At 40.2% G+C, this 11,351-nt stretch overlaps 1 protein-coding gene across 5 annotated transcripts in view; it reads right to left on the bottom strand.

Moving 5' to 3' along the window:
• Positions 1–98: 98 nt before the first annotated feature.
• Positions 99–11,351, bottom strand: part of LOC101951171 (core histone macro-H2A.2) — a 41,923-nt gene continuing 30,670 nt past the window's right edge. Inside the window, exons 7-11 of one of the 5 annotated variants that reach the window (XM_042856895.2) lie at positions 7,864–7,953; positions 5,073–5,247; positions 2,301–2,504; positions 1,733–1,865; positions 99–784 (exon numbers count right to left, since the gene is read on the bottom strand). In XM_042856895.2, the coding sequence (XP_042712829.2) occupies positions 722–784; positions 1,733–1,865; positions 2,301–2,504; positions 5,073–5,247; positions 7,864–7,953 (665 nt within the window). In that variant the 3' untranslated portion in view covers positions 99–721. Of the gene's footprint in view, positions 785–1,417; positions 1,561–1,732; positions 1,866–2,300; positions 2,505–5,072; positions 5,248–7,863; positions 7,954–11,351 lie in introns of those variants that run through there. The other 4 variants (XM_042856896.2, XM_042856894.2, XM_065551939.1 and 1 more) reach the window with 4 other exon arrangements.

The raw sequence follows: 11,351 nt of genomic DNA, 5'->3' as shown, positions 1-11,351 counted from the left end.
CAAATATTTCCACACACTGGAGGTATTGTTGACTTTCATTTTAAGGCAAAAGTGTCTGCAGTTAGGGTACGGTTTATAATAAATACTCTTGACACATATTTTCTTTTCTTTTTTCTTATAAAACAAAAAACAAGATGAAATATTCTCAGTAATTACAGAGATTATTATGGGGTAAAACAAAATAGAAGGTCCTAGTACATCTTTAAAATTCTCTCTCCAACATGGAATGTAGACAAAAAAAATTAACATTTTGCCATCCACCCTCAAAAAAAGAAAGGGGAGCAAAGAATTGTGTGTGTAAAATTCAAAGCTACAAATCTAAAATGAGTCCTAAACTAAAAAAGCAAGACACATTTAAACAAACTTTTGAAGAAAGCTGGCAAATTAACTACTCAAGATTTCTTTAAGGTGATATAAAATGGTAGGGGGTATCTATAGCAAGAATTAATCACAGACTAAACCCTCTCCTCCATAGCAAAGCTCTCCATTAAGTCACAAAACATCAAACTACTAACATATTCCCCCTCTTCACCACATTTTAAAAATAAAACCCACCTCTAATTCTTTAATGCTACTCAAATTTATGTTGAAAAATAAAGCTTCATTTGGCTGCCATAGCTACTTGGTGTCTAGCTTGGCCATTTCTTGCACGTAGATTCCGATGCTCTCACTGTCAAAGAGCAGAAAGTAAATGTTCTTCAAGGAGGAAGAACTAGTGTCATCAAAATGGGTGGAAATGGCTTTGAGAGTCACCTGGGCTGCGGTCTGTTTTGGGAAGCAGTTTCTATGCAGCAGAAGAAAAGGAAAAGAGGAAGTTAGTCTCAAAATCAGTCATTCTAATTGTGCATGGAAACACTGTACTCATGACACTGAAAAGAACAAAATGCATTTTCAAAATGAGTGTATATACTATTACATGAGAAATCCTGCATTAAGGCAACACTAATTGCAAGTATAAAACACAAAAGTCAAGAAATAAAACTCTAGTTTTTCATAGCAACATGAACTCAATGACACTGTATTATACTCACCAGCAGCAGTTACTATAAGGTTACAAAACAGTTTCAATTATCATTTGTTTTCACACATCTTTCTGAAATGTTCATTTTTAGGGTTGACCTTTTCCATCAATGGTCTATGCCTACATTTGCCCCCTTCCCCCCCAGGCATAGAAGTTCAAGCAACTTCCCACTCAAAGGGGAGTGGAAAAAATATTTTCTCGGTGTAAAACAAACCGCCCCCCCCCTTAAAAAAAAATACCAGCAAAAATCCCTAACATTCTTTTGAACAAAACTACAACAAAAATGTTTGAGATCTGAAACTTGGTATGGATATAATTCTCAGGACTAGTTCCTTTGCTTGTTTAGCAGGATGTATTCTCAAATTTTAAGTGTAAGTGAAAGTAAAAGTTACTTACCTTTTTCAGTAACTGAAGTTCATTTGAGATGGTTTGTCCATATATATTCCACTCTTGGTGTGCATGCTCCCTATGCAGGTGAGATTGGTGTCTTGGCCAGCAGTGTCTGTGGGGGCTGCGCCTGTGCCCTGCATGTTCTCATGCTCCCATACGGAGGACATAAAGGATGGTGTGGGCCCAATCGTCACTCAGATCCTTCGCCACTGAGTTCCTTCACCACTGCAGAATCCCAGTGCAATAGGACTCCATAGTAGTGGGAAAGGAGGGTGGGTCAGGCAATATACATATGAATAATACATCTTGAACTCCAGTTACCTGTAAAGGTAAGTAACTTTTCTTCTTCGAATGCTTGTCCATGTATATTCCATTCTTGTTGACTTCCAAGTAGTGATCTGATGCGTGGAGGTGGGTGCTCAGAGTCCATTTAAATAAAGATTGCAGCACAGCTCTGCCAAAGGAAGCATGAGACCTCAATGCTTCCACTATGAAGTAATGCTTGGTAAAATTATGCACTAAATCCCAAGTAGCTGCCTTAAAGATGTCCAAAGTGAGAATGCTTTACAAGGAAGCAACAGAGGCTGGCTGTGCCCTTGTAGAGTGAGCTCTAATATAACTGGGGGTTCTAAACTAATTAACTCATAACAAAGCTTAAAACACCCTGAAACCCATACACTGGCCTGAAATCACTTGACCTTTTCATTCTTTCAGCTAATTCTATAAATGATATTGGGAAAGCTCTGAAGGGCTTGGTCCTTTGAAAGCAAAACGCTGAGGCCATGCAAACGTGTAAAGTGTGCAACCTAGATCCTCCTTGATTAGAATGCCATTTGGGAAAGAATACTGGCAGACAGAACATTTGATTCAAATGGAAGTCTGAAACTACCTTGGGTGGGAACTCAGGAACTCTTTTCTCTTGGCACCAGGTGTATGAACCCTAAGACAGTGAAGTGTGATTTGGGAATCTTTCCACGTGTGGAGCATATTGGCAGTCTTAAAGCTAAGACGGTTTGAGCCCTCAGAAAGAAGATTCTCCACAGTTGTCTGCCAGAACTTTGGAGCCAGGGTGCCCATCCCATAATTTCTGGTGCTGTGGATTATAAAGCAGGGTCAGAAGCGCCTAGAGGTACCTGTAAGGATGTTCTAGCTAATAGGTCTCCTTTTGTAACTAAAGATTTAAATTCCTCTGTGCTTTTCTGAGGTAGTTTATCAGTAAAATCCAAAAATTTGTTTTAGTTCAAAAAACCATAACCAGCAATGCTTGATAATTCAAATTTCTGAATTGTAAGATGGTAGAGAAACACTCATGACCAAATAAGTCAAGGAATTTTGGGTCCTTTTCACTTGGAGCAATTCTTGGTTGACATTCGGTGCTCAAGTAACCTCTGATGCTCTAGTCTGAGTACCTGAGGCAGCTAACTTTGGGTTGCCATACAATACCAAAGTCTCACACCATTCTCCCTCTAAGCTCCCACTGTACCCAATTTGGGCCATGGAGCCTCTTCTGAATTGGAGCAGTACGTAGACTTAGACATCTTTTTAGAAGTTCCCGGAGAGGATCTATCTTTCACTTTAGCAAAGCAGCAATGCTCCTTTTCCTCTGAGGACTTAATAATCATCCTACTGGAATCTGAAGATGGAACCTCGAATCTAGTGGATCCATAATTCACTGGAGCACTTCTGGATTATGGTGGAACTTGTCCAGCTGTGCCCAGATCAGAGGCTGGTCCCATGGAGCAGTCTAATAAAAACATTTTTAGATTTGCCTCCCTAGATTTTAAAGTCCTTTTAGAAAAGGATTTGCACACCAAGCATTTAGTGGAGATATGGGATTCCCCAAATAAAAAAGAGAGAGACAGGAATTGTTGCCTCATGAACGAGGCAATATTTAAAATCATGTGCTTTAGGATGAGACATCCCTAGGTGCCACTAACAGGAAAAAGATCTCAGGGAGGAAAATAATAATGAAGGAACATAAAAACTTCCTAAACTACCAACAAAAGAAAGCCTATTCAGAATGTTCCAACAGGTAATTATCCAACTAACCCTACCTATCCTAATGAACACTAATAAATACCTTTTACTTTTAGAGATTATGAAAGAAGTGATACATTGAGAGGGAGACACAGGGGGCTCCATCTCACCGCCATGGATGGTGAGAAGTGGCAGTTGGGCCCTTCCGCCCCTTATGTCTTTAGGACAGAAGCACCAGGACAGTTGGCACATGTGCAGCCCCAATAGACACTACTGGCCAAAAACTCCAATCTCGAGTGCATGGGGTGCGGGTGCACCAAGCATGGAATATATATGAACAAGCACTCTAAAGAAGAGGGTCACAGTGGAGATTACACTAATTTGAAAACTAGAAATCAAATTTATTTTAAAAGCTACAATTTAATAATAAAAAGAGAGAACACTATTGACCTATCAAACCTGACTGACTAAAACACAGTCAAACCAAGGACGGAAACAGTGAATGAAACAACACATGCATTAAATTATACTCCATTTCCATTTACACTTATATCCGGATCCCTTAAAAATATGATCCTAGTTTGAAAAGTGATTATGTAAAAATAGCATATTACTTATCAGATCAGCTCTTTCTGTGCATTCAGCGACACCTGCTCATTTTAGGAGTAAAAATAAGGGTTTTTTTAACCTTTTTTATTCCTATTAACACAGTAGAGCCAACACCATGAGAAAGAGTAAGATAGCATCTACTCCTTCTTGTAAGTAACCAACAAAATCGTTTACTTTGGTCCAATCATTTAAATCTCTACAAACTCAAACATAAAAGATTGAGCAAGTGTAACTAAGAGCATCTGCTGCACCCAGCAGGGTTGCATAAATGTAAATGAAGGCTTAAATTGGCTTGCATAAGCTTTGTTACTGACAGAGTCCAAAGTGGGTTAGTGGGCAGGCAGTTAAAAAAATAGCAAAACAGTTTTTTACTTGTCAACCAAGCACATTTGATCTGCTAATTATTGGGAGACAAACCTGCAATCCCACAATGATTTTTACAGTTGCTTTTCAGAGCAGAATCACACTCTAAAAACAAAACAATTTTTATCTAAAAGAAAAGATTTTGAACAACTATCTTGTTTAATGGGTGTTCTTGGGAAAACCTATATAAACAAACCAAAATTTACCTTCTTCTATCAAACTGCTCAGGCATAGACTAGGCACTTGGTTCACTATTATTTATATCCAATTTTATGCTGGCATTGAAGCTAACAGAGTTTTATAGTGAGAAACATCATTGTGAGATTAGGTAGCATAAAACTGAAGTAACGCAGTCGTAAATTAGGCCCAGAGACTAAGAGAATTATTCACCAACAACACAAAACATAGTTGGTAGGCCCAATTTTTGATCTACCAGATTTGGATCTCCTTTTTATTAGATTATGTTCTACATAATTTATTATAAAGTTTTTTTTATTGATAACTTCATGCAAAAATGACACTTCATACCATTTTACTCGAGAAGAGCACTTTGTGCCTGAATCTGCACCACTGAAGTCAACTGGAGTTTTGCCATTGACTTCAATGGAAGTAGAATCTGGCCTCTATAATAATCCCCCTTCCTGCCACAGATGCCCCTTACAATAGTCAATTTGCAATAATATATCAGCCTCTTCTGGGTAAAGACTCATACCTGCCACTGGGGAGAGGTGGAAAAGCCACGGACTTCAACTTTTTGTCTTCTGCAGCTGTTAAGCAATTCTTAATAGTTTCCTCAAGTTGCTCTTCACATTTGTCTGAACCCCACTGTGGGATGTGACAATGGATCACAAACTTTGCTGCTAGTCCACTGGACTGGCTGAGGGCAGCTAATACATAAAGAAAAAGTGATGATTAGTTTCTAATATAATCATTTTACAATTACCACACCTTCCATCCCAAAGCACTTCACTCACAACACTAATTATTGTTCACTCCAGAAAACTGTTACAAGAACATTAAGGCTGCAAAATCAAGCACTCAAAAATTAGGGTATGTTCCAGAATTAAGGTTGCACTTGCAACTTTAATTGCCCCCCTTGTGCTATATGTTAAGATACAGTTGTTTAATTACATGATCAGATACTTGTCTTTATCCTCATGCAGTGTGAGGTCTCAGGCCTTATTTAACACACATCATGCAAACTCTGTATTGAATACAGTATTACTAATTTTCTGATGGGCATTTCTATGGTATTCTCTCAATTATATCTGAAAGCTTCATAGATTTTTAATGAATTTATCTTCACAGCACCCCTCTGAGATTAGATAGTCTCATTATTCCCATTTTACATATGGGAAATAGAGGCACAAAGAGATTAAGACCAAATTCTCCAAAAGTTTTGAATGTCCAGCTTGAGGCACCTAGGTGGTGATTTTTCAGAGTACTTAATATTTTGATAGCACTTTATATGTTGAAAGTACAGTTCCAATCAACCTCAGTTGCAGTTATGAGTGCGTAGCACTTCTTCAAATCTGTCACCAGATGTCTCACATTGGCCACCCAGAAAACGAGGAACATACAATTAGTGCCCAACTATGAAAAGTATGGTTTAAATGACCCGCCCACGATCACATAGGAACTTGGTGGCAGGGGCTGGAATAGAATCCAATTCTCCGGGGTCCCACTCAACTTCAAGGAAATGGATAAAGTTTGGCAAAGTTGTAAACAACTGAAAACAGGGTCTTATTTGTAGATTAGAAGGCCAGATGAAACCATTGTTATCATCTAGTCTGATCTTCTTTATAGCATAGGCTATAAAACTTTCGCAAAATAATTCCTTGACTATATTTTAGAAAAACATCCAATCTGGATTTAAAAATCGCCAGTAATGGAGAATCCACCAGGACCCTTGGTAAGATGTTCCAATGGTTAGTTACTCTCACTGTTAAAAATGTACACCTTATTTCCAGTCTGAATTTGTACAGCTTCAGCTTCAAGCCATTGAATTGTGTTATACCTTTCTCTGCTAGATTCGAGATCCCATTATTAAATATTTGTTCCCCATGCAGGTACTTATACACTGTAATCAAGTCACCCCCTAAGCTTCTCTAAATACATTGAGCTCCTTGGACGTATCAGTATAAGGCACATTTGCTAATCTTTTAATTATTCTCGTGGCTCTTCTCTAAACCCTCCAATTTATCAACATCCTTGAATTGCAGACACCAGAACTAGACACAGTATTCACAACAAAGCCAAAAACATAGTAAAATAACATCTCTACTCCTTACTCATATTATAATGGAAATTGTTAAGAAACCTTACCTATAAGTGGTGCTGCTTAAAAAATACACAAGAATTTTTTGCTCTATCACTTTAACATACAGTCAGTCACCTTTGGGACGGAGCACAGTATTTACAGGAGAGCTCCAGCCATTTAAAAAACTTTTAGTATCATACCTTAGCCTCTAAAATAATGAAAGTGGCAATTTTAAAAATACCGACATAGCATGTGACAACACAAATGGAAAATACATTCATTTCATTGGGGTTGTTATCTTCCCTGGCAACAGGTTACCTGAATGAAGACCATTTATTTGGGACTTTTAAAACTACGCTATTTATTTGGGGAATTTTTAAAATGAGACTATTTACGACATCCAGTCTCTGGTTTTGAGACACTAGATTGGACAATGTATTAGAAAATGTATTGTACGGAACATTGGATATAATCTTTTTTCCATCTTCAACCCCTATAAATCAGATAATTTTGTTCACAAGTAAGATGCAACCTCCACAAAGTAAGCTCAGAGCTATACATTGCCACAGATATTTTAAAATTTCCACAAGTATTTCTTTCATAATTATATTTTTGATAATATAGCTGTTGTGGAGAATAGCAATTTAAGGAAAAAGATAATCACAAGATTTACATCTATATTTATATTCAAACAATTAAAGTACAGTTAGGGAAAACTTCTGCTTTGATTATTAGTCCTAATAAAATTGGTTTAATACAAGGTAACTTATGAATACTGCTCTTTTTATACTGAATATATTATACTGTGAGCTAGATCCTGACCTATGGCTGAGGAACACAGAATGTGCAAGTCTGGGGGTGGAGGATAGGTCAAAGGTCATAAAGCTCACCTTTGCATTCCCCCAATCTTGGGGCTGCCATGGGCAGAAATGGTCCCCTGGTGTAAGCTAAGGCAGCCTAACTACTACCATGGGGCTAAAAAACAAAGCCATGTGATGGGCACAGAACAGGGGGATCCTAGTCCCCTCCGTGTCATCTAGGTATATCCCCTATAACAGCACCAGTTAGGAGGAAGGCACAAGAGCCTCTACATCACCAAAGAGATTTTTAAAAAAATATTTCCTAGTGTAGACAAAGCTCTAGATTAACCCAAGAACAGATCAGAGTGGCAGGAGAAAGGAATGAGTATTTGGGAGGAGGAAAAGCTGATATATTCAAAAAGATAATATAGCACCCTTTTTACCTTCAGCAACTTCCAAAGGTCCTTGTGATTTGCGGAGCTCCTTTACTGTTTCTAAAAATTCTTTCCCTCCAGCCTTTTCCAAGGCCTTGCCTGCAAGGAAACAAAGCAAAAGGCTTTTATTTGAAACAAACAAAACAAACTGTATTTCTTTTTAAAAGGAAATACAACTGCAAATTGTTTCAAGAACAAAAATTATACATGTATTATCTTGACCCACTCTTATTCACCAGGATTTATTTATCAATCCTAAACTGCCTGTTGTTATTAGTATTTATTTTTATTAACATTTATGCATTTTACAAGAGCCAAATGAATAAATGTTTAACATGTGTGAACTAAAAATGTACAAAATAAACATTGTATGTTTAAACCATGTGGAATGATCACGTATTCTTTACCTTGAACAAACAAAAAAATTCCCTCTTTCCTACTTCACTCAGCAAAAAGGTTAGTATATAAACAACCAAGAGGAAATAATGTTGTATTTAACTTTTTAAAAATGCATTTTTTTAAGTGAAGCCTGTTCAGTTCTCCGGATATATCGTAAAAATGAGATTCTGACATCACAAACAGAAAGCCACCTCTATTTTTTTTTCCTGATATTATGATAATGAAAAAGTGAGAGGATATACGTGAATGGGAAATTTAAAAGGTTTAAATGTGCTAAATTTTTCTAAATGCCAGTTACATTTGACCATCATTGTTCTTAATATGCATAATTAAATTAAGTCATCTCCCGATAATATGAGATACCAGCAGAATGACCTTATTGTTAAAAGCTTGAAGTTAAGGTATGCTTTTTTGTATTGTCCAACACGTCTGCTTATTATTTGAGTTCTTGAAAATAACACAGCATGTTTTTACTGGTTTTGGTACAGTGAGTTAGTATTTCATTATTTGAAGTACCTGAACTTTAGTTCTCTATAAAATATGCCACCTTTTTTGTAATAAAGGTTTAAAGAAAAGTGTATTGTAGGGTTTGCAGTACTTGCTCCTCAGATAGCTCTGAGAAGGATGAAAGCATGGGAACCAGATATCTCATACTAGAAACTGTCATAAATAAGATGTGCACAGTATATGAAAAAATTCTAATCAAAATACAAAATGTGCCTTGCAAGAATTTTCCAAGAATACCCCAAAACTGCTAACCTAAAAGCCAGGTTCAGCAATTTAGAAGATGATACAATGCTTATTGGCAGAGATATCGCTACTCTGCAACTTCACTTCAGTTCTCTGGTGGAGAAAGGGAACAATCGGGAGAATTGTGCCAGCAGAAATTGTATTTTATTGGACTTCCAGAATCAACTGAGGTAACGCATCCAATTGTTTTTCTGCAATCATTCATAAAATAAACAAACAGTTGAGATACCAGTGGGGATGAAATCCTTACTGAATGATTGTATAAAGCCCTGACCCTATGCCTATTTCTGGGATCCTGACTGCAACTGATCTTGGGCAAGTAACTTCACTGCCCTGTGCCTCGGATTCCCCACTTATTAAATGGGGATAATGGTACTTCCTTATCTCACAGGAGTGGTGTTAGGCTTACAACACTGATATTTACAAAGCATGTGAGATCTACAGCGAAAGACATGATAAAAGACGGTTACTCACTGTTGTAACTGTTGTTCTTCGAGATGTGTTGCTCATATCCATTCCATTAGGTGTGCGCGCGCCGCGTGCACGATCGTCGGAAAATTTTCTACCCTAGCAACACCGGCGGGTCGGCTGTGGAGCCCCCTAGAGTGGCGCCTTCATGGCGCTGAATATATACCCCAGCCGACCCGGCGCCCCCTCAGTTCCTTCTTGCCGGCTACTCCGACAGTGGGGACGGGGGGCGGGTTTGGAATGGATATGAGCAACACATCTCGAAGAACAACAGTTACAACGGTGAGTAACCGTCTTTTCTTCTTCGAGTGCTTGCTCATATCCATTCCATTAGGTGACTCCCAAGCCCAACTTAGGTGGTGGGGTCGGAGTGAGACATTGCTGTGTGCAAAACCGCTGATCCGAAAGCAGCATCGTCCCTGGACTGCTGCACTAGTGCATAGTGAGCTGTAAATGTGTGGACTGATGACCAAACCGCCGCTCTACAAATGTCCTGGATCGGAACTTGCGCCAGGAAAGCCGTCGAGGAAGCTTGGGCCCTCGTGGAGTGAGCGGTGAGGTGCGGTGCTGAGACACCTGCCAGGTCATAGCAAGTCCGGATGCAAGACGTAATCCAGGAGGATAGGCGTTGTGAGGAGACCGGTGAGCCTTTCATTCGGTCGGCCACTGCAACAAAGAGTTGCGTCGTCTTTCTAAAGTGCCTTGTGCGGTCAATATAGAAGGCCAGGGCCCTGCGTACGTCCAGAGAATGCAAACGTTGATCCTGGCGAGTGGCATGTGGTTTAGGATGAAAGACCGGGAGAAATATATCCTGGTTGATATGAAAAGGAGAAACCACCTTAGGGAGAAAGGCAGGATGTGGACGAAGCTGCACTTTATCCTTATGGAAAACTGTGTAAGGGGGCTCGGATGTAAGCGCCCTGAGTTCAGAAACGCGCCTTGCTGAGGTGATGGCTACGAGGAAGGCTGTCTTCCAGGATAGGTACAGAAGTGAACAGGTGGCCAGTGGCTCGAATGGAGGACCTGTGAGCTTGGAGAGAACCAGGTTGAGGTCCCACGTCGGAACGGGCTGACGTTGTTGTGGGTACATCCGGTCTAAGCCCTTGAGGAATCTAACGACCATCGGGTTAGAGAATACCGAAGACGCGAGTTCCCCTGGGTGAAAGGCCGATATAGCGGCCAGGTGAACTCTAATTGAAGATATCGCCAACCCTTGCTGTTTTAGGGAGAGGAGATATTCCAATATGAGAGGAATAGGTGCCTGTAACGGGGACGTGGCTCGTTGTTCGCACCAACAGGAGAACCGCTTCCACTTGGCCAAGTATGTGGTCCGTGTTGAGGGCTTCCTACTGCTCAGCAGAATCTGTTGGACAGAGTGCGAGCACTGCTGCTCTGCCTGGGTGAACCATGGAGCAGCCACGCCGTGAGGTGGAGTGATTGCAGGTCGGGGTGACGCAGGCGGCCGTGGTCCTGAGAGATGAGATCCGGGCATAATGGAAGTGGGATCGGTGTCTGAACCGAGAGCTCCAACAGCGTGGTGTACCAATGTTGTCTCGGCCACGCTGGGGCGATCAGAATCACCTGTGCCTGGTCTCTGCGCAATTTGAGCAGTACCTTGTGGACCAGAGGAAACGGAGGGAAGGCATAAAACAGGTGGTCTTTCCAGGGAAGGAGAAACGCATCCGAGAGGGAGCCCGGAGCTCGACCTTGCAGGGAGCAGAACACGTGGCACTTCCTGTTGTCTCGAGATGCAAACAGGTCTATCTGGGGAAACCCCCACTTCTGGAAAACGGAATGTATGATGTCCGGACGGGTAGACCACTCGTGCGTCTGAAAGGACCTGCTGAGTCTGTCCGCTAAAGTGTTCTGGACTCCAGGGA

The sequence above is a fragment of the Chrysemys picta genome, chromosome 7 (genome assembly GCF_011386835.1).
Source record: "Chrysemys picta bellii isolate R12L10 chromosome 7, ASM1138683v2, whole genome shotgun sequence".
In the NCBI taxonomy this organism is placed as follows: Eukaryota; Metazoa; Chordata; order Testudines; family Emydidae; genus Chrysemys; species Chrysemys picta.
Note: the sequence above shows the minus strand (reverse complement) of the source record. Positions and strands in the feature narration are given on the sequence as shown.